At 35.6% G+C, this 24,662-nt stretch overlaps 1 protein-coding gene across 1 annotated transcript; it reads right to left on the bottom strand.

Annotated features, from left to right (window-relative positions):
* Nucleotides 1-1,291: 1,291 nt before the first annotated feature.
* LOC106889446 (aromatase) lies at nucleotides 1,292-24,162 on the bottom strand. Its single transcript, XM_014944444.1, has 10 exons — nucleotides 24,052-24,162; nucleotides 18,118-18,285; nucleotides 16,334-16,484; nucleotides 13,610-13,764; nucleotides 11,621-11,797; nucleotides 10,803-10,917; nucleotides 8,893-9,007; nucleotides 7,631-7,793; nucleotides 5,988-6,229; nucleotides 1,292-5,420 (listed from the first exon to the last, which is right to left on the bottom strand). Exons 2-10 carry the CDS (start codon nucleotides 18,260-18,262, stop codon nucleotides 5,169-5,171), a joined length of 1,515 nt encoding a protein of 504 aa, XP_014799930.1. The 5' UTR covers nucleotides 18,263-18,285; nucleotides 24,052-24,162; the 3' UTR covers nucleotides 1,292-5,168.
* Nucleotides 24,163-24,662: the final 500 nt, after the last annotated feature.

Consider the following 24,662-nt stretch of genomic DNA (forward strand, 5'->3'; position numbering starts at 1 on the left):
ATGAAGACATGCTCAGTTCTTGGACTGATAAGTTCCTAACTACTGTAGAAGTGTGATGAGGCTGCATGAAGTATTGGGACCTGCATTACTCACTGAAGGATCAATACACAAAAATCCACTAAAGACTAATGTTTCATTAGAGATGCCAGTTCTGCTCTGGACTATGGAAGAATGCCATAGAGTCACTAAATTAAATTAACCAAGCAACAAGGTAAAATAATCTAAAAATGTCATATTAAGAGAAAGTGAGTTAGTATCAATGCATCAAATTAATTAGGTTAAACTGAATTGCGCTTCGAATACCGACAGAGCCTTACAATTTCTCAGAAATCATTTTGAAACTTAATAAGCACTGTTCTATCAATCTGGATGCCAAATGGTACAAATTCCACTTGAGTAGACTGGAAGAACACTTTAGTAAAGTGTGGTACTTGAAAATAATGTTCTAATGCCAGTACTAATTGGAATAATGCCAATAAATTCTGTTCACGCTACCAGTGCTTAGTTTTCTCTCCACTTCTACACTTTCAAGCACTCTAGAATGACTCCACCTCCTCCTAAGGCAGCGTTTAATAACTGAACAAGACCATAGGAGTTTATCTGCTTTTAGCTTTTTTATATCAACAGGGACTTCTGTAATACGTAAGCTGTTCTTGTTGCATGAACAAATTTTCTGTGTGTGCCATCTGCTGGACTCTGCTCAGAGTGCAATGTTAACTCTTAGATCTCTTCAATTATATTTGTACCTACATAAAGTTAGCTGCACCTAAAGAGATGATTGCAAAAATATGAACAGCACAACATCATCTCACTTTATGAAAGGAGCAGAGTTTATTGAATGAATGTATTTCACAATATATAATTCTAAAAAAAACAGTTCTGGATGTTTTTGTCTTCTATGCATTGATGCATTTGAATGGAGTGATTGCTACAGTAGTGTAGATCTGTGGAACTGGGTGCTTTTCTGCATTGTGAAATGAAAGGTTTGTGTTTGAAAACATTGGAGTTATAACAGTATGTAAAACTAGCACTTTTATAAAAAGATATCATAAAGTTTAAGGGTTACAGTTACTGTAGATGGGTAATGTTGTTTTGAGCCCTAACAGTCTTAACCTTTCAAGTCCTGGGTAACTGCCACATTAAAATGGGTATGTCAGCAGCAAATTCCACTCTGAGATTAGAGAAGGATTTATTTCACTGTAGATCAGAGCAGATTTGGCTCCAATATATTAACTGTTTTCCTCTATCCAAGTCAGACATTCCTTTCTGCTCTAAACTTTCAATGGGCATTTTCTTTTAAAGTTAAGAATTTATCTTAATGGGATATTAACTGAAGCTATAACACTGCATTGTATTGGAGAATGCAGAAAGTGAACAATCTAATAAAACTGACAATTGTTTATTAATGGTTCAAAATTATTAATAGACCTTGTAAAATTCCATGATAAATGTTTTCACTGGGAGTATCTTGTGATCAGGTTACTGTCTGAAAAATCTATCCACTTGCACCCATATTAAAGAGTTCTCATGCTTTATTTTTTTTAATTTTTTGTTTTACCGAGCCATTTCCTACCTTCCTGTTTTCTGTCATGTAACTACCTCTTCCTCCTCCTTTTAAAGTTTCAATAAAGTGCATCGTTAGACAAGAAGTCTTGTATGAAATGAAATTACTTAATCTATTTCTGCTTTCTTACTGTTATTAAAAATATTTGCAATAGTATGCCCTCCGAAATCAAGGGGAAATCTGAGTTTAGAACATCCCAGATTTCATCCTTGTATTTAATACTTTTAGCAAGCAGTTCGTGCATGCATACACATTCATAGATTTAAATGCTTTATTGTGATTCTTAGATTGAGAAAACACAATCATGATTTAAAACTTGTTTTTGAGCGTACAACTTTTATTTCATTACTATTTTATTTTCTAACAACACCCACATTTATGTGCTGTGAGCAGCCCATAATCACAGTGATGTATAAAACATAGTCTTCAAGTCTGGTCTATGTTGATGTACTGAACATTAATGGAATAGCCACTTGATGACAGTAGAGTTGATGTGGTTTTAAGCCACTTAGATTTTTACAGTACCTGGTAATAAAACACCATTTAAAATCAGAGGTCTGTTTTATACAATGGCATATATACATTGAAAGGATTTAAACTGTTTATATCCACATGGCAAGCTTTGAAACACTGCTTCACCAACTGCAGTTCTCAAACGTAAGTAAGTATATGGGAAAGGGAAATGGATCTTACCATGCAAATATTCATGCAAATAGACCACTGCATAACAGCCATAACAGAGATATGGAGAATGGGGCTCAGATTAGCTAATAGCTGAGATTAATTAACAGGTCTGTTGTCCACATTTGGATGGAATTAAGTACTGTAGAAATTTGAGGACCAGAAACACAGCGTGCAAAGCATATCAGAAAGAAGATACTTAAAATACAAAGGGAAATAGTTCTGCAGGCTTGCTTACAAAAAGTAAAAAATGAACCTGCTTTATTTCTTCCATAGGATAATTATGGTAATCATGTTTCTGAAATTCCAGTCTACAAATTCAACAATATATAATACATTAAAAAAATCAGAACAGCATGCATTTTTCATATATCTACATGATTTTATATAATTGTTTCAAAATTTGAATGATAAAAGTAATTTATTAATTCCAACCTTGTGAAAAATTTTACTTGGGGGAGAGACCTATAATTATGAGATGGAAAATCAGAGAGTAACTTATCACTGTAAGAAATGTTTTTTGTGTGTGAAATAAGCAAAGATGTGTACTGCGTATGAAAAAGTAGTTTATTCCCAAGAAAAAAGACCCTTCAGTGGGCTTCTTTTTAAAGTTCCTGAACAAATGAGAAATGTGGGTCCACTGAAGTACCCTTTTTGGTATTTTAAAATACAGAATGAGTAAGAATGGGATTTAATAAGTTTTTGTGGGGTGGGTTTTTTTGGGGGGGGGTTGTTGTTTTATTCTCCCAACAGCTCTAGCAATTTCCTAGTTTAAAGGCTAGAGAGAATGTAGAAATAGAGGTTACATTAGATATTCCAAAGGTTCATACCACTGTGTTGCTTCATGACATAGTAGAAGTCCCATATTTCTATACATCTTTAAATGCCCAATTTTGTCTGTGTTTATGGGTGGTATGGGATTGCCCTTTACTATTGTTATTTTTGGGTACCATGCAAATGCTATGGAGAAAGCTTTAAAAGCAACCTACCTACAATAAATTATTCTGCTTTCAAGTTTGATTATTTTTTTTAATTATTCTAGAAAATTTACATGCTGTTTTGAGAAAACACCTAAATGTGCAGTTCCTCTTCTTTGTCAGCAGCCCCAGCCTGACCTAACTCATTGCCTTTGGCTGGAACACATAATTATTTAGTTGGTTTATGCAATTTTTCCATGCTGCTGGATAGATATTCCTCTGGTGAACCTGCACCTGAGAGCAGTGGTCTGAGGGAACAGATTAGTTAATCTAACTAATTCTAATTAGATATTTGAAATAAGGCCATACACAATACATGAACAATTTTTTTTTTCTTTTTACAGTTTAAGTGACTTGGAAGGAAAAAGTTAATATAAAGCCTATTGGTTGGTTGGCTTTATCAAGGCACTTTATCCAGAAAACTCCTTTCTTTGGGTTACACAGTATGAAAACTTGAGCTTACTGAACGTGGGAAGTCTCTGTCAATGGATGTGATCATTAAGCCGGGAGGGTTTTTTTCTTCTTGACCAAACCAATAACTCATCATTACACTGATAGAGATATCAATGAACATCAAGATTCTACAGATTTCAAGATAGGTCCATTTTCAACAAGAAATTGTGGGTAGTTATGTATCTTTCCTGTTAAGGACTAAGTATAATACTAAGCCTAATTAATAATTAATATAAAAATCTGTGTATGTAGAAAACCCTTTAAAAAATGTTATCTGGAAATCTGATTATTACTTCAGAACTTCTCTTCTTTGCCACTACAGAACTCTGAGCATTTACCCAATAAGACTGCCATCTTACCTTGAGTAGATGAGTGAAGCCCATTTTACCTTTAAAAAAAAAAAAGGTCTACCTCTTGAGCCAGTGTTTCTCTTTTGATGCTACTGGCTTTCTTTAAATGAGTGGGTGTGAAGCAGGATGCTTGAGAGCAGGATGCAGCCTGGTGCTCTTTCTGGAGAAGCCATAAGAGCTTTGTGAAAAATTTGGGAGGGACTTTCTCTCCTGCTGTGGTGTGGGAACATGGGCAACAACTCTGAATCTTACTCTCTGAAGTTGAATCAAGCAATTGAAACAGGATTTGGTACTGCTTAGGCAGCTTAGAGAGAATTTGAACTGCTTCACCAAACTGCGATGAGGTGGGCAGTTCCTTCAGTTACCCAGATGAGCTGGAGCTGTGACCGTTTTTCCTTCTGCCTTGTGTAATACTAGCAGTAATGTTTTATATTTATTACCTTTTTCTCAGCTGATCATTGCTAAGATGTTTACAGATCCTCTGTAGCAGGATACTGGGTTTCAAGTTGTCATATTACTTAGTGCTCTGAAAATTACTACCCTCAGTGCAATCTATCTGACACTGTAAGTCTTTGGTATCTGTTCAAGATGAAAGTAAAACACAGTAGAGAAAAAGTTTTGAATGACTTCTTGTACAAACATTTTTTTTATAACTTGTTTATGTCCTAAATAACATCAACTTTAGTATTATTCAGTCAGATGTTTTCAAACCCAGATAATTAGAGCTTTTGCAGTAGTTAAATACTGCTAGGTCCAACTTCAGGAGGTGGGGGCAAAAGGGGAGTAGTTCTGGAACTGAATACACATCAGGAGTGTTCTTTTGTTGACCTCCAAACCTTTGAACTTGTGCTGTTTGAAAAGCAAGGCATAACTTTGTCTGAACTTGAAGGTTTTATAAAGTAGTCAGGAATCCTGCATATAGTGTGGTGTCACCTAGGAGCTATTTTGTAGTTTTAGTCTTTATTACACTGAAGTTGTGGCCAGAGTTCTGCTGTGCAGGCAGAACAAGTTGTCATATGAAGCTGTAGTGATTTAGGGGCCAAAAATTGTTTTACTCTAGAACTTTACCTAGGAACAATGGGGCTTTCTTAGTGGCTGTGGCTGAGAAAGCCCTGTGACTTCAATGCTGGTGCCTGATCCATTTTAGTCATCCTGATTTTTGTTCGTGTTTCTTCTTGGTGTGAAAACCATCTCTAGCAGAGGCTGCCTTTCTATTGGGTGCATGGATAAGTCATTGTTTTTCTGGATGTTGTTAAGGCCTCTTCCCTTCATTGTCTGTACTCTGCACCGTCTCAGAAGAGTCACCAGAATTGCTTTCATCATTACCATGGCAATAAACTTTCCTACACAGCCCCGAGGGCCAAATCCAAAAGGTTGGAAGTAGCGTGAAGGAACCTGCACAGAATAATATGAAGAATAAACTTTAAGACAGTATTTAATTGGCTAAAAATTAGGATTTCCATTTTGGTCTAGAAAAGATGTTTACTTTTATTTAGGAATTAAAAAAAAAAAAAAGAATAAAATGGGTGGTAGATTCCCAGTCTCTCCAGAGCTACTATACTGTTTCACCTATCTGGAGAATCCTCATGTGGCCTTAGCTGTCTTGTACTGCTTGCACGGCTCTAGCTCTCTGGAGACTCTGTTTTGTCCAATGTCAGAGGATGTAATGGGAACTATGAGTGTCATTGACAAATTTAACTAGAAATTTTTAATTGGAATTAAGATGTCTGGAAAAAACTTTGTATTCAATATCATAATTATTTTTAAGAGGCACTTTGACAGGAAAATATCTGCCTAGCTTTAATAATAATAACAACAGTAATAAGCAGGATGTATATCTAGCTAGAAACATCAAAGGAAAAACAGTCTAATGGTCACAAAGTTCTTGATGAAAATAAGAGAAAGATACATTGTCAATAAATTATAACCAATTTCTTGTAAGAAATAAGATAGAAAACTTACATTTTTCTCAAAGTTTTCAAGAGAAAACTCATTTGGCTTTGGGAAGAATTCAAGCTTATGCATCCGTCCAATATTGAGAATAATGTTTGTTCCCTTTTTCACAGGATAGCCATCAATTACATCATCTTGTAAAGCTTTTCGCATGATCAAGTCCACAACTGGCTGATATCTCATGCTCTCATAAATAAAGTTCTCCACGATTTTTAAGTTTGGCATGTCATCACTCTGTATGTCTCTGTCACCTTGAGGAATAAAACAGATGGTAAAGAAGCTGGTTATGAACTGAATAGCTTAATTGTACAAATACAAAAACATTTTTGGAAGACTCTCAGTTCCTGAAATGGTAAGAAGGATCCAACAGCTTCTAATGAGTTTTATGTAACCATACATATTTGGGAAATCTGGTATATTTTTCATCAGCATAAACCCCAGTTTATTAATTTACAATATTCTCACCTTTTCTCCTGCATACATTATGAGTCTTTGTTCTGCTTTCTTGTTAATGACAAAACTCCTTCCTTGACTTTTGTATCACTGAGGGCAACAAGACACAGCAAATAAATATTTGCTGAAGAGTTGACAGCAAACGGAACCTGGGAGTAGTCTGCAGATGGGAGATAAGCTTGTGGGGACCTTAAATTTTCACCATGTGATTGGCTGGATATACCACTAGGTCCTACTGTGGCCTGACTAATTTTGGTTACCATGAGTAACTTCCTCCCGGCTTGATTCCGTCAGCAGCGGTATCAGCATTGCCAGTGGGAGCCTTACTTCAATTTTCAAGCCACGAGCAGTTTGAGAACTACAGGCTCACCACTGCACTGGCAGGTTTTCAACATAAAAGGCAGCTTTGCTACCCGAGTTGGTCATTTGCTTAAGGAAAAGGCAACAATATTTTACTGTCTTAGAAATAGGCAAGATGAATAAGTGAGTGGTCAACTTTCATGAGGGCAATAACATAAGGTTAATTGAAAGTACCTTAGAAAAAGAGTAAAAGACTTGTTATACACTTTCCAGTGTTTAACTGACCAGAAGAAATATTGAAAGAGAGTGGATGAAAGTAGTTTCTATATTAGTTCAGTATCAGGCTTTGAATGAAGTCTAGAGATATGGGAAAATTTGGAATATCTTGATTGTATTTTGAGTAGTTAGTAATTAAGGAGGAGACCAGTTTGATATCAAAACGGATGACAGCAGAATATAATTTTAATTTTCTCTAATCTTTCCCTTCTGCAGTCATAGTGAGACTTAGAGAGATTCCATGTATACACAGAGAAATATTGATGATTAGAAGTATTTGAAATGAGTACCCCTTTGCTATTTCAAGGTAAATGGAAAATAATTTCAATGGAACTTATGAGGCGAGTGTTGATTTGCACTACTATTGCTGAGGAGTGACTATAGTGCATTCTTTCTAATAGATTGTCATTTCTGATTATGCCTATTTATTTCACAGATTGCTCATCTTCTTTCATTTGAACTTGAATACAATCTTCTTGATATAATGGTAGTTTGCATATTTTACAGCACATGCTTCTGTTAGAAAAAACACTTAGAATGTTCAGCCCTTGAAGAATCAAAATTAGATCACTGCTGAAACAAAATTATATTCCCACATCACTGAGTTTGCAGCTCCTGCTTACCCATAACAGTTTCAATTTCTCTCATCATCTCCTCTTCCACTGTGGGGTGCTCTGCAATCAGTATAAGCATGAAGAAGAGAGTCACAGACAGAGTATCAGGAGCAGCAATCATCATCTCCAGCACGCACTGGTTCACGTTCTCGGCAGTCAGATCCCCTCTATTCTGAAAAAATTGGAAATTTTGGGGAAAATGTTGATTGCTGAACTCTGATGCCAAACAAAGGTCCTATAGCAGTAGAATCAGAAGGACTTAAAATATCTGCTTTAAACAAAAGTAAAAATCTTGACAGTCTTTCAATCTCATCTCATTTTTTGTTTTCCAGAGAAAAACAAAAAACTCATGTTTTGATGGGTGTGTATTATCTTTCTTTTATTGTCCAGAGGAGGCCACAAAGATGATCAGAGGGATGGAGCACCTCTGCTGAGAGTGTTGAGGTGGTTCAGTCTGGAGAAGAGAAGGATCCAGGGAGACGTTATAGCCCCTTCCAGTACCTAAAGGGGCTACAGGAGAGATGGGGAGGGACTCTTTATGAGGGAGTGTTGTGATAAGGCAAGGAGTAACAGTTTTAAACTGAAAGAGGGGAGATTTAGGTTAGATATTAGGAAGAAATTCTTCACTGTGAGAGTGTTGGGACCCTGGCACAGGTTACTCATGGAAATTGTGGATGCCCCATTCCTGGAGCTGTTCAAAGCCAGGCTGGATGAGGCTTTGAACAACCTGTCTAGTGGGAGGTGTCCCTGCCCATGGCAGGGGGGATGGAACTAAATAATCTTTGGGGTCCCTTCCAACTCTAACCATTCTATAGTTCAATGATTCTTTCTTTCAGAAAAGCAAAAGTTTGTTCTTAGCTCAGATTCTTATTGATTTATTGCCTTTCCTCACAGAGTTTGTGAGCTGTCAGAGATGATACAAGATAGGATTTTCATAGCATTTGAAGTGTTTGCAAGCAAAAGATAATACATCAAGATAAAAAACAGGGATTAGGGAAAGACTGGAGGACAATCAAGGATAGATGCAAGAGTTGTAAAGATGTTGTTTAAGCCATGAAAAAAATCAGACAACCACCTGTTCCAAAAACCACAACTATTCAATGTTTGAATTGCTGTTAGAGACTCTCCAGAACTAACTACTTTGTATCCCTTTATGATGACATGACTTCCAAATAGATACATGAAATTTAAGTTGCAAAGCCTGTATTGGTAGTGACAGGAAAATGTCAGAAAAGTCAAAGTTAACCATATTTTGAGTACATTGCCAATACCTGTGCAAAAATCAACTGGGATGCAAAATCCATGTGTTCATCCAACTTTTCAACAGTGGAAAGCTTTTGTCGTTTTTGTTCTATTAAGATTTCCATTGCTCCTTTCAGATCCTTGCTGAAAACAGGTGAAATCCAACACATTGACTTCTAGTATACACTAGCATATTATTAGAAACATAGAATTTATACCAATAAAAACATCTAAGAATGGCAGAAACTAAGTTTTCCTAAGAGTGGTTATATGGTTCTCTACAAAGGCATTCATAATTAAAGGAAAGGTATATTTTCTTATTATCAGCGAATTGCTTGTTAGTTTGGACTGAATTTATTTTTTTAATAGGAGAGACTGAAAAGGATGTGTATCCTATTAATGAATAAAGTTTTTAAAGATTTATTAACACTTCCAAATAATTTGTTTATTTCCTCCTGGTTTATACTGTATTTTAACAGTGAATAAAATGAACTTCGAGAATGTGAGGGACAATTCTTAGAGAAATGTAGATAAGTGTTAGAAAAACTGTACTGTCTTGAAGGTAGAGTTGGTCTAATACTCTGTCAACAGTTTGTATTTCTGTAGTGGAAAAAAGCAAAGTACAACAGCTTTTATAATTTTACTTGGGATTTTCAATTATCTATAGATTAGAAGGCAATTCTTTTTAAAAGGTATTTTGAAAAGCTTTTGAATGAAATTCTCATTTCCATTGGTGTTTGTTATTGTTGGAGTAGAAAATTTAACTGGGTTTTGTAGGGGTAAATGCATTTAAAACTTCAAACTTGGTGTAGTTCTTACTATTTATAACATTTTTTTCTGTATTAGAAATAGCAAATCGTCCTTTTTGCCAGCTTTATCAGAAGTCATCATATCCTGTGGTGGTCCTTTGCATTGCTTTAAGTCCATCAATCTTTATAATTTTTTTTACAGTAGAAATTTATGAATAAGTCTATTTTAATGGGATTGCTTTTGAAACATCATTTGCCTGCAGGGTAGAGTAATAATTGGGCCACCACAGTTATCTGTTATTAGAATCACAGGATAAAGCACTGATTGGTGCCATAATAAAACTGGCAAGCAAATGTTAGAGAAGGTACATCTTGTGTCTAGTTCATAAGAGTTGTCAATTAGTTTAGATGAACGTCCATCTTTCCCTTAAAGCCTTTATGTTATATTGCACTATCAAAACAATTTATTACACATGCTTCATAAGTAGTGGTTTCTTTCACTCGATGGAATCCAGATCCAAAATGCACCAACCGATTGCCAGTTCTTTTTACAGCCACTCTCTTTTGGCAAAAGACAGCAAATAAGATTGTAAAAAAAGAAGAGGCATTTTATGTTTTTGCAAAGAGGAAGATGGTAAAACATATTTGTTCCTTTTTTAGGAATAAAAAAGCCTCGAAATGGATTATCATGCTGAGCACCAAATTTTAACTCAAAAATGCATGTTGGAGGCACCAATACCTAGAATTGTATCAAGGGTTACCTCTTCTGGGACAATGCCACGAATGTAGATGGGTTTTCTTGTTTTGATGAATTGTAGCCTACTATTGACTATTCTCAACTAGAGAGCAAGTGTAACTTCACCCCATATGGTGACTTTTCCTTCCCTGTTTGAACCGAACCAGTGATTTCAATTTAGTTTCACATTTGGGCTGGTGATAACTAATATTTTAGTGAATAAACTAAGACTGGATAGGTAAGTGCTTTAAATCATCCCCCCGGATCAGCCACTTGTAGCATCAGTGGCAAATTTTGTTCTGCTGCTATCTTGGGTCTGCAGGTAGGGGACTTCAGCCAGCCACCTTTATGAGTTTCACAGTTTATTTTCTAAAAGGCAGAGGAAAATACCAAGGAAGATCTCTTTCTTAGAAAGAATCTTATGCAAATGATTTGTAATACTAATAATACTTACACTGCCTCTTCGTATTTCTTGCACAGCCAAGAAATCTTAAAAAAGATGTCGGGTTTTAATAAAAGTGCTTGCCAAGCATCAAAGTAGTTCTGAATCTTTAGTACAATGGCACTTTCTGAAAATAAACATTAACAGAAAACATTATAAAATATAAATCTCAATAGTCAAAGAACACAATTTTTTCAGAAAAAATAAGGCCCTGTTCCCTATTCTAAGTTCATGGGAATTTGATAAACAATTGGTTTTAGTATGTGGTAAACAGCATTAGAAAACATTCATAGCAGACTGTAGAAAAGGTATAGACCTATGTAAAAACTCCTGGTAGCTAGCAAAAAGGAGATAGTGATGTGTCAACCAGAGTCAAATAGTCTCCCACAGGAGAGCAGAAGCAGAACTCTTGCAGCATATTGAAATGGGATAATTTATACATCACAATAATGTTATTTCTATCATATGGTTTTGAGGATGAAGAAATTGCAGAGAACATAAATTTTCCAGTGAACTTTTCAAGGCAATCATTTAGTTTGGCAGAAAGATTTCCGATTCTTGCATGCGTATAATATCGGGATTGTACCAACTCAGTGTACAAAAATCCCTTTAAATGGTAGTACTTATTAAGGCGAATGTGACAAGCTAAATGTATATTTTTTCATATAAAATTCTCCTTTAGAACTAAAATAACTCATAAATCAATTTCAATTAATTATATGGTGATGTAAGAGTCTGTTCTGAAACAAACTGCTGAGTGATGTCAATGAGTTTTCTTTGGACTTGTGCTTTAGATCCATCATAAGGTATAAAAATAAAGGTGTTAGTACCGTCCAAAGGGATCCCGAGAAAAAGCTTGTTAGATGTGTCAAGCATGATCCGTCTCATGAGGTTCAACACGTTGATGTTTCCTACTTCAGTGGTTACCTCCTCTAGTTTGTCCAGGTGGTCAATTGTTGATTCAACACAAATTGCTATCATACGCACCAGACCAGGGCCAGACAGAGCTGAAATGCATGTGCAAAATGATCATAGGATTGGTTAACTTTCCTACTTAGTTACAACTTTCCAATTGGCAATAATGGTGTCGATAAAATGTGAAACATTACCATGTGAGCGATAGGTATAAAATCATTCTGAAACTTACTGATTTTTCATGTTTTGAAAGAAAATTGTCAGCATTTTGATTGAAACTGGCAATGAACTCGAACCCCAAACTTTCCTTGCATCCAGCCACCTCGTATCTCAGACACACATTTTATGTTGGATTAATACCACATTTAGGAGAGAGATTTGGCATTATTTGTGCTACCTTCCTGTGGGAAGGCATCCGTATCCTTATCTCCATTACAGGCACCGTGGATGTCCTGACTCATTTCCTTGCAATGACACTGAGCAGGGAAGACAGCTTGGAGATTTGTGGGGTATTTCTGAAAACGTAATCCCTGGGTGCTCTTAAGGTGCACGTCAGGGACCTACTGGCAACCTGTAATGTTGCTCTGGACATGCTGAAGCCTAGCCTGGTCGTGGGCTTTGTGTTAGCCTGCCTTGGTCTGCCCACCTATTGGTGGAGGTAATGTCATGATGGATTTATTGCATTTTAAGAATTCAAAATCAACTAAAACCAGTGGTCAGTTCTGCTGCTATGCAATTCAGTGGGATTTTGATAGGCTCCAGCTGGAATGGATTCAGATAATTTTTGAATGACTTTGGAAATCTTGCCACAAGTATTCTATTTAAATCAGTTTTCCATACAAGAATGGCTGTAATTGCCTCAAGGGCATTATTTTTTCAAATGTGAGAGGGTTTGTATGTTTGTAATTGAGAAGAGAGGAGGTTTGTTTTGTAAATAGAGCTGGTGGTTGTAGGAATAAGTAGAAAAACAATTTTTTTTTTTCCTGCCATCTTCAACCAGTACAAAGTTGCTGATGTTTTTCAATAGCAAAATCATGTAGGAAAGGCCTAAGTGTCATATAGGAGCACAGATATATCAACAGAACAGCACATAAAATTTAAACCAAACATTTCTTTTAGGTGTTGCTTTTGCTTTCAGGCTCTGGAATTACTGTCATAAACCACTGCAGTCTCAGCTGGTGAGAATCTGTTCTGAACCATGGAGGTTGCAGAGCAAGAAGTGTGGCAGTTTTGTTAGGAAGGCTGTAGCATCATCAGAAATAGCTAATACTAATGACGTCAAAGGCTGAAAATTTTCCATTTGTGGCAAGAAGGTGAATCAAAAAACTGCAGACTCACAAAATAGTAACACTGGAGTTTATTTAGGTAATTTCCTATTTGATTTCAACCTAGCGATATTAATTACTTCAATCTTTTTTGCTGTTACTACATTGATTTCTATCATATTAAAGCGATTAATAAGTAGTTCTGCTGTGCACATCTTCTAAATTAATTTTGAAACTAAAGCTTTTTTGTTTTTTCTCCAATTAAAATAAAACAGAAAGGTCTTTGAACTTGGTGGAGGCTGGGATAGGAACAGCCAACTACATTTATGGAAATGCCAGTTGAGCTCCTCTAAATGCAGGACTTGAAATGTAAAAACATTTAAAAACATGGCTTGTGGGCATTATTTAATTTTGTTTTAGTTGGATGAAATTAAGAATCTTCAAAACTACTTCAGGACCATTTCAAATAATGTATCAAGCAGGATAAGTGTGAAAGAACATGTGCAATAAAATATTTCTATGGGATATATAAAGAGAACCCATTTCTGTAATTTAAGTATGCAAAGGAAAAACATCATTTCAGAAAAGATAGACTATATATATATACTATATACAGTGTATTAACGTGCACTGATTTACCTTTGGTGAAAAAGGGTCGAATTTCTTTCCAGTGTGCTGGGTTGTTATTAAATATGATCCCATTTTCATACATGCCAATGCACTGTAATCCAAGCTTGCTCCCAAATCGAGAAACATAGTGCCAATGTTTCATTACATGGAAAACACTTGAGGATCTGGGAAAGAAAGAGGGAGAGAAAAAAGCCCAAAACATAGACTGTATGGAGCATTTTTATTCTGACATTTTGTAGTTGCTCTGCAGTGCTGACTTGCATTCTCAATTTAGCAGGAAGTAGAATGCTTGACATGAAATATTGTTCCTTTTACATAATTAAAGGAAATTGATGGTGAATGCATTCAGAATGTATAATAGATTTCAGATTTAAAACAGTTTTTCACTTAAAATGCAAATAGTTACTGAAATATTTTAATCTGAATAGTGCATATATATAGAGACAGGTAGATACACTTGGGCAATGACCAATGTCAGATATTTCAGAAGATGAGTTGTAAAATATTTGACAGTTGATGATTTTGTTAGACAGTTGACAGGTGTGTGTTGAATTACAGCTATATTTTTGTAGCTATTTGGTACATACAGGAAGCATAAATACACATGCTTCGTTTAAATATGCCACATCATAATAGGATGGTATGTGTGGGATAAATATTCCTCAATAGAAATGTTAGTGAAATCCATCACGTGTATAATTCTTTTTACGGTTCACAAGGTTTATTGGTATGTGCTAGCAAACAAGTTGTGACCAGCATTATTGCTTTAAGATATAATTTCCTTTAGAGGGAGCTAGTGTTTTAGAAATGCTGACACGATGAAAATCTGATCAAATGAAATCCAACAAAAAGAAAGAAAATCAGAACAGAACCTGAAATGAAACAATATGCTACTTTCTTTGTCACGTAGCATACTTTATGGACCAAATCCCAGGCTTCTTAGGCAGATTACTTTAGTTTTTCAGTCAGGCAAAGTAAATGGGACTCAGCAAAATACTGACTTTGGCAGTGCTAGGTTTTCCCTGTAGTTTTGCATTGCCAGAGGTAAAGTTAACAGTGAGATGCTGTACGGTACAAATAGATAAACATGGATTAAGGACTGGAGTAAAAACAGGGAGGAGTGTATCTGCAGGTCCAACCTTCCAAGGAATTCAGCATGTTTTCTCTTTTCTACACTTCTCCACATCTGCTCTCTTTTCTCATTTCCTTAAAGGTTTTTTGCATGTCAAGGAACACAATCTGTATTTTCATGAACATGAAAAGATAGTGTTGAATTAAGACAGCTGTGCTGAGGAATGGAAAGGTGCAGGAGGCTCATTTTGCTTTCCATTGCACACATCTACACAGGAGACACGTAATAATGCTTTACGGAAGGATTTTGACATGTGACCTTGTATAAGCAGGTTTTCCTTATGAAACTTTTTTATGAAGTCCTCTAAAAGATAACATCTGTTGTAACCGAGACTGCTACTCCTTTCTCTCTATGCATTAGCATCTTGGTATGGTTAGATTTGATGGTAAAAATTCAGATTACCTTGGTGGAAATAAGAATCTTTTATAGAATCCAGGTTATATTTAGTTTTGTGGTGAATTTATGATTCACTGAAAACTTTATTCTAAATTATTGTTTTTTTAAAAAAAGTTAAACACTAGTTCTTTATGTACTGTCAATGCTTTTAAGCAAAAATGAAGTCTGAAGAAAAGTGATGTATTGACTGTAAAGTCTGCTGCAGCTGTGGCATCGCCTATCGGCACTCCTGATTTGTTTCTGGTGAATTGGCAATACAGGAGGTCGAAGACGGCAATAAGAGTTCATAGCATTTTACGTTCCCAAAACATAGCACGTTAGTTGACCTTTATAAGACCTATGTAGGATAGAAATGTAAATAGTTTTGCTGTCATGATTACCTCTTTTTGCAGCCATAAAACCAGACAGAGATGAAGCTGACTTGCTTCACGTGGCTAATCCTGTGATAGTCCTCTCTACTACGTTGCCTTTTGAAAGCTTTTACATAATGAAAACTGAGTATGGGTGGATTGATATTGCTAATAAAAATGTTGTGATTCTTTATCGATTACACATGGTAAACGTTTTACTAGTTTTTTTCATAGCATAACTCAGAAGCATCCAGAAGATCTAATGTAAGAAGAAAGGAACCATCCATTGGAGCTAATAAAATGATAGACTGTGGTTTAGCATTATGTTTAATACTGTGTATAATCAAAGTCTATGAGCAATCTCATTAATTGTTGTTCCACAACAATTACTCATTATCCTATAACGCTGCATTTGTTTAATTAGCCTGCTGAATTTGAGCCATAATCTTCAATCATTGCTCCCATTTTAAAGAGAAACTTAAGAATTTTGTTTAAGGAAACAAAAGTTTGGCTAATCCTATGTTGCAGTCAGTCTAGGTTCCTGTATAGTACGTAATCCTAATATTAAATAGAATAGTAAGAGAGACAGTAAACTTTTTTAGGATTGAGCCACAGTGCTTACTCTTCCTTTCCATGAAGAAAATGAGAGAATACATATAGACCTCAATAGTAGAGTCTTTAAAGAAACTAAATACTAGAAAAAGATCTGTGACGAGCAGGAAGTAAAAGGCTTATATTAGGATAATTTTTGAAAAAGAATAACTTCAATCCTCCTTTAGAAAAAAAAGTAGCAAAGAGGTTGTAAAGGCATGCAAAAGCTCCTTATATTATTAAAGATAGAAAACAAGGATTTACTTGCTGATTATAAATGTTTCTTCACCACTGATCCAAACTCTCACAAATTCTCCATATGTCTTATTGTAGTAGTTGCAGGCGTTACCTACTCCCATCCAGAGAAATCTCCCATGTGAAATGAGGGGACCGATTCCCATACAGTATCCTGGCCCTAGGAAAGAGGGTAAGAAAAGTTTGGTCTGCATAGTGCTCACTGACGAGGATATATCTGATCATCACCCTTTTCAAAGGAGCTTTTTAATGGAACAGTCAGGTCTGCATTGCGCAGTTCACATATACGATCCCATTCTCTGGTTCTGTCATAAGGAAGATTGCATCTAGGTTGTTGACACCTATGTTAGCCTATATTATTATCCTATATTAATATCTGTGGAAGTCTATAGTCCATTCAATGTACATACAATAAATGATATTCATTACTTTTTATACAACTCCAAATTGTTGCTTTGGGACTAAGGAGAAATGATCTACAAAAAAGATATATATGGTTTATTAATTTGTGGTTTTAACAAATCCTTTGAGTGATTTTTGTGTTGAAGAGACATAGTAACACCTACAAAAGTCAATATCCTTTTGATGTAATTAAATGTAATTAATTACATTTATCCTAAAGTCATTAATACTATAGTGAGAAAACAGATATTTAAAGGAAAAAGTACTTTACTGCTGTGAATTTATGAAAACATGCTTAAGTAGGAGCTAAGAATAGATTAATAGAGCTTTAGTCAACAAAATTCTCAACTAATTCCTTCCACTGTAACTCAGCACCAAATTTCCTTCTTACAACAAAAAGGAAAAAGTGGAAACAACAGGAGAGAATTTGCCTGTAATTATTTTTAAAAGAAAGTTTCCTTCTTCAGAGAGAGCTTAATTTGCCTCTTTTATCTGCAAAACAAAAATCTAGCTCTATAAAATGAAACAAATCAATTAATTAAAAAATTCTTGCATAGGGTTTAAAAGTGTAGAAGTTGCTTATGGATCCACTGTGAACTAAATCATATTAATTTAGATCTATCTTCATTAACCAGATCAAGTATTCAAATAGAATGCATAACCTTCTGTGAGTACTTCCCCTTGTTCTCTAACTTTTGATGCGTTTTAGCATATTGAAGGATATTTGGCAAGGGTCTTTTCTCAGAATTTCATTCAGGTGCAACTCCATTAGTTCAGGATTATTCCTGTCAACACCTCTGGGAGGTGTGTGCACTGCTCTCACTCAGGCAGTAGGTCATTGCATTGCAGCTAATGAAAAACAGGTTGAATCAATAACCATAGTCCCCTGCCATAAGCCCCCAAAACATTACAGATGGGGCCCTCTGAAAGGAAAACCATTTGATGTTGTTCTGTTCTGTAGGGTCTTCTGTGCCAAACATGGAGAGAAAAGTTGATAATCTACTAAAAGCAGAATAATTTCATAAATAGTATTTTGTTTCCAGTAAAGATAATTTAGAAAGCTTACTTAAAGCATGTAAGAAATAGAAGTTTATAGTGCACATGAAAATGCGAACATCTAGAGTTTGTAAAATGGTATTATATCTTTGTAGCATATATATAATAAAGCAGAAAACTAAATGTCATATATTTATATAACCAAGCCAGGTTTATTATGGAAGTTCTGAGGTTAAATAGAGCCTGATTTCTTTTATCAGTTATTTTAAAAAGCTATTTTACTTAAAATGACTCAGTAAATTTTGTTGGCATACAATCATTATTCAGCATGACTTTCCCACTTAAATTTGAGAAACCAAAGCTTTTAGGTGATACTATAGCTAAAGTTAAATTACCTGGTATTGACGAAGTTTCTTCATGATTCCATATTAGAAACAGAAAGCACACAAGAATAAGTATGGGCACCGTGGCCACTGGCATCGTATCTGGTAAAAGGCTGGTGATGTTGTAGTACATTGGATTCAGAGTTTCCAGTACCATCTTTTCCAAGAGATTCTGCTTTGCTTTACAGAGAGAGAAAGGGGAAAGAGGCAGTTTTTCAGTGATTCAGCTTTAGTCTGTACCTCTCAACCCCTTTGTAGGTCCTGTAAATGAGCAAATTAGCTCTTGAGGTAGCTTTATTTTATAATGAGAGTGAGTGCCTGGACTGCTTGCCAGGACAAGCTACATCACAAGTCAAAACAGACATGCAGCAGACACTCTTTTTGCTTGGAAATAACAAAGCTTTTCTGACCTTGATATCGAAGCATAGTTTTGGATGCTTTGGCTGACAGAGCTTTTATCTCTGATATTGGCTTGGCTGGGCAATACTGAGGTTTACTCCTTGCAAATTTCTAACCAAAACACAAGAAATTAAACTTTCAGCACATGTGGAAGCACTGAATGAGTTCACCCACAAGCTTTTATCTCTATTACTTAGCTCTTTTCCTTCCTGCATGCCTATAGTGCCAGAGTCCTTGAACTTCCAGAGTCACTACATCAGTTTTTCGTGATGCAGATAGAGTGTTCTCTAGGTTTTTGTTTGAAACAATATATTGTGGTTTGGTTTTTTTTTTTTTATTATTGTCAGTCTTTGAGTGTACTATAATGCATTGCATTTCTTTATGGTTCTTCTGCTAAATACTTTGAAAAATACAGTGTATGCCATAACAAACAAGATCATGGATTGTCTGTTGCTATATTTTTCCAAGGGCAGTAACCGGCACTTGGCACAGGAAAGAAAAACGAAGCAAGTGGACAGGTCTATTATGCACAGGGGGAGTGGAAGGATTCCTTCAAATTTGTTTTGCATGTTTTTGCCTTTAAGTTATAAAATATGAGAGGTTATTGTACCTGAGAAGGAAGATGTTATTCTATGAATGAGAACTCACGTAACCACTGAAAGATATTGCCTGCATCTTCACAGTAATTTAGTAATACAACTTCTTAATCCTGCTCTGACAGTAATTAAGAATACATTTGCTTTGTTCCTTCCAGTGACAGTATTTCAAAATTGAAGGATGTATTTACTTAATAGGAAGCTTTTTGTTACTGTTTACTTTCAGCAACTGCTTTCTTGTTGTTCTTGTACTTTGATCTCACATCGCAGAAGAAAGTACAGCTTACTTTGTAGTAACTGTCAGTGCTATAGTTATATTAAACTAAGCCAAGTACATGACAGATGCTTTCTAGCTAGTAAGGAGGTTGGTATTTATGGTCTAAGGAGAAAACTTATAGAGGACAGGCAAAACCCCAGGGAAGAGAGCAAGCAGTGGCTCAAAACCTTGCAGGTGCAATCAACGGTCCGGTATTTTGGACAATTGCTCTGCTATGCTGCTCTGCTATTGGCATGCTATGCCAACAGGTAGCAATAAACCTCTTAGGAGAGTGTTCATGTACACAGCAGTTCTTGTGCATGTTCAACTGTTGTATTGTCTTGCATGTTGTGAAAAAAATGTTTTTGTATTTATTAGTTTCACTACTGTACTGTTGCACACTAATGATATTTGTTTAGTACAAGTAAAATGCTAGCTTTAAACTTCCTTGAGGACTATTCACTACCACAATAAAAACATGCCTACATGTATATATATATGAATACTTTTATTAGTTTCAGCCCCTTTCACTATATGAGCTTACAGCTCATGTTATAGGAGGAAATAACTACACTTAGGGCATATGGTTTTGCTCTTTTATTGCTTTTCTCTGGATCTGGATGAACTTCATCTGTGTACTTCTTTGCCAGAGGTGGGCTCTGATGTTCTTTGTTTTTTGTTGTTTTTTTCATCTCTGAGACATTCTGGTGTGTCTGTACAGTAGTTTCTCTGCCTCATATTCCCTATGAAGAGAAGTAATTAGGTAGTTAAGCATTCGGGTAGTATGAAATAAACACACCTATATGTACAAACCTGTATCTATGAATGTTAAATTCGTAGTTTATACGGTGGAGGCAGGGACGGGAATGGGGCAAAAAAGCTTTCAAAATCAAATAGCGGGAGGAAAGAGACTTATAATAAGGAAGTGCTTTTGTGACAAGAGATGGATGTGCATAGGCTGCAACGATTACTGTGGATCTTAACAGCTGGGAAAGCATTTGCCAGCAGAGGGCCCCTTGGATCACTGATCTTTAAGTCTTGACTGTAAAATACAAAACACTGAGAAAATTCTGCGTTCTGTCGGATGTTTTCTTGCAAAAGGTGATATGATGACAGGGTCCACAGTAAACAAAAAAGTCCATCTATCTAAAGGATAACTGCATTGACCCCTTTTATTCCAGTTAGAGCTTTGTACTTAATGACTGTATCAGTAGAAGAGCAAATTATGCATCATATTATGGAATTGGAGCTGAAAATTTCTGATAATTTTGAGATGAAGGTTGTAAAACTTTGTGAACACTCTTGAAGAACCATTCCCGAGTGCTGGAATTCTTTCCTCTGTAATGGTTCATCTGTCAGGAAAGATATTGGGGAAAAAAACCTGCTACTAGTTATAAATCTCTAAATGTTAGAGACTAATATCAGCAGTATCTGAAGCAATTACCTAGGTTTAACTAAACAGTTTGGAAAAACAAAATTTTAAGTAGACTGTTTTCAAATAAAGATAAATCTATTGGCTTATATAAGCCCAGTAAGTCTTTATTTTTCCAGATAAAATGTTGTAGCCTTCCTGTCTCTCTAGGAGCTGATTTTATGTATTGACTGTTTTTATGCGCTTGAGTTTGACAGTTTCCTGCAGACTGTAAAGGTTCAGTCTTCTATGTGTAAGTGTGTAGATAGCTTTTGCTGTGCATTTTACAACTAGAAGACTACTGTCTAGCTAGGTAAGTAGTGGGTTTCTTGTATTTGTTCTGTGGATGCTGCCTGAGTGTGCAATAGTCCAGGAGGACAATGGCTCATGGTGTCTGGTGGTTGAGTTTGTATTGCGGTCTGCTTTGATAGCAAACCTTCAGATTATTCCCATTCCCTTGCTTCACTACATATCACAGAGCAATCTCAGAGCATGCAAACTGAGGTCTTTTGGGATGAAAATAAATCAGGTAATGTACTCCAAAACTGTGTCTCATGCACACGAGATTTTAACAGGGATTCAAATGACAAAACCAGTATAGATCTATATTGAAGTGAACTCCAGTGAAATGTGTATAGTGTAGAGAGTAGATCATTACCAACTGGTTTTTTTTTAACAGATCTGCTCTCGTTGTATCACAGTGTTTGCCAATGTTGGTTGCAACCTTCATTTTGTGCAACATTCATCTTTGTGCCTGTCATTCTGGGTCATCTACTGAGATATCTGTTGGATTAAATTAGAAGTTGTCACGTTTTAAACATGGAGTCATTTAAACACACGTTTAGATATTGTGGAGGAGCCATGTAATGAGCTTGGAGCTGTAATTTCTGCAAGTTGAGAGTCAAATAGGTATCCTACAGGTGGCTCTTGTGATTTATATAAGTGATTTTTCTAGTACCATGGAGCTGTAAGCCCTGCCTTTAAACATTCCAAAGAAGTTACTGGATCCTTCCAGTGGTCCTTAATGCCAAAGATCTAATATTGCTGACATATAACCATGTACTGATCAAGTGATAAATTATTGCTGAAATGGCTAAATTAGGTTTTTATGTTGCTATTAATCATGGAGCTTAGTAAGCTTCCAAAATAAAGTATTTATAATCTACTGTCAGGTTGGTTTGGATGCTGTCTTTGGGAGTAGCCAGTGAAAGTTTTGATATTCTGAACGTCTTGATTGAAGTGTATCCTTCTAGAAATTGCTAGTTACTTTAGATGTCTAAACTGATCTTCAGAGGATGAATATTCACATCCTGAAAAATCACTTTCCACTAGAATGTTAAGTCTTCAAAGTAGCCAGTTGTAAAAACACGATTGCCTGTAGTGAGCAAGACTTGGAGTGATAGTGTGCTCTGTGTAAATAAAAATTGGTAGCCATCTCTCTCATTTCTGGCCAGTGTCCATACTACTTTCTTGTAGCTATTTGTACAACATGGATGTGCGAGACAAGGAACGCTATGTGCTTCCCAGATAACTGTACAATATGGGTTTCTGCTTTCTGAACAATCTGTAATTATATGGTGATTTTTCTTTCAGAAGAACAATGATCTGAAATTAGAATTTGTCTATGTCCTGTTCTGATGTTTTAGTTGCAGTCTGATGTATGATTTGGAAAAATAACTTGCCAGTTTCAGTACCTTTCACAAAAGGTCTGATTGTTGCTTAGGAACCAATATAATGTCCATTAAAAGTACTATCCACATGAGATAGTAAAAGGGTTTCATCTGAAATGTAGATCTCCTGAAGCAGAATAGGTGTGTCAGTGCTTGTAAGCCATCAAAAAGAGCTGTGGGGATGTGCAAACTTCTGCAGTGTTGTTAAGAATATATTTTACTGCCTGTCTACCTCAGAGTTTCCCTGGAATGCTGTAATCTGTACTTAACTCAAAGCTAACCAGAAAATGAGTTGTGGATGGACAACTCAAAAGTGTGTCTCTCAGGCACACTTTTTGTCAGACTTCCTTGTTACAACTATGGCAAAACAGACTCCATAAGGAGGGGTTTCTGTATGTAGCTACTGTTGGTTTTCCTCTACTCCTGGGTGGGTAGTTTTGATTCTAATTTGACAGATAGAAGGCCATTCTCTCTGCCATAATTATGTCTGCTGTAGTACTTTTATTGCTAGCAAATACTTTGATCAACTTAAGCAAGAAGTTAGTTAGAAAGGACTACTCTGTAAGAAATGTAAATTAAATTTTTGGGTTTTTTTCTGGCTATAAACACCAAGTATTCTATCAAAGTATGTAAATTAATCCTGAAGAAAATTTATCTATTTGGAAAAACAAAACTAAGGAAGAATGTGTGACTTCTCAAACCATTCTTCCTGCAAATGACTTTATTAATCAGGATATATATCATTATAATGTACAGTATTACTATATATATGTTATATATATAATAATTATTATTATACTAACTATTAACTCAGGTGTAGCAGCTTAAAGAAAGACAGCACTTTTCTATAGCCAGCACCAACTGAGAGAGATCAAGCCAGGATAGAATAAAAAAATTCTCTGGGTCACTTCCCGATTTGTTCTACCTGATGACCATCTTTTGACCTCACTCATAATATATTTTTTCCCTGCTGTTACAATGATGCTTGGAAATGTTGGATTGTCCGAATTCACTCGCCAACTAATTCCACATTGCTGTACATCATCAACAGTCAACAGTGTCCACTCCATGCAATGTATTCTACCTTAACTTCGTCATGATACAAATCTTTGCATGAAATGTAGTAAATGGAACAAAGTGCACTTTAGGGTACATAGAATGAAATCAGAGACCATGGAAACACTGAACAGCTTTGGTTTTTTTATCAGTGGAGCCTGATCATAGCATCTATAAAACCTAAAAACTTTTAGTATTTGTTGATGTGATATAAACAGTTTGAAAGGTTGAATGAAGTGAACGCTTTCAAAGGATGGTTGTTCTTTGAGAACATCAGGCTATTAGAAAGAAACTTTGTAGAATACTTACAAAATATATAACACGTTATTGTTATTTTAATACCAAGGATTTGGTTTAAGACCTGGAGATTTTCTACTAAAAAAAATAAATATATATTTAGATAGTGACAACATATAATTTACACAAAGTTAATTACAGTAACTCAAATCAAAGCAGCTCCAGAAGGCACACTTCCCACTCAAAAACAAAATAATAAACATTTCTGTAATCTCTCACACTGTTTGAAGAAAAAGGCTAGAAAACAAATTAAGAATTTACCTGTGTCGTCTTGTTACTTCTTGATTTTTACTAGTGAAGAGTGCTATCGTTGTTACTGATGTGCTCCTTTTAAAGATCTGAATAGGTTTTCTGGTGATCACTCTCTGTGGCATCTTTTATGCAGGTGCTTCTTGTTGCTAAGAGATCAGTTGCTTAGAGATGGAAGTTTGTTTTTTGTAATAGATCAGGGGCCATTGCTATTGAAAAGAAAATTTTGTAATTTTACCTCTACAGCCCAATGTATCTGCTGCAAATAGCCAATGATAGAGATACACATGCCTCATGCTGATTAGAATTGTAACTGGAGAGTAAAACAGAAAAGTAAACAAAGTTTCTAATTATGTTTGATGGCTCTGAATATCCAGGAAAGAGATTTGTCATTTAACTGGAGGTGAAACTAATAGAAGTTATGTTAATACTTTGCCTACATATCTGAACTTATTTTAATTTCCAACAGAAAGGAAGAAAATTCTGAAAGCTTTATTCTAAAATCGGGGTGCACAAAGTTGACAGTAATCTTCTGTAAGATACAATCCTGCACTGACATTGGAAAGTCTTACTGACTATGCTATATATTTTTGTGCATACTGTTTCCTTTATATTTCCAGTTG

This window comes from Calidris pugnax, unplaced genomic scaffold, assembly GCF_001431845.1.
Source record: "Calidris pugnax isolate Ruff unplaced genomic scaffold, ASM143184v1 scaffold70, whole genome shotgun sequence".
In the NCBI taxonomy this organism is placed as follows: Eukaryota; Metazoa; Chordata; class Aves; order Charadriiformes; family Scolopacidae; genus Calidris; species Calidris pugnax.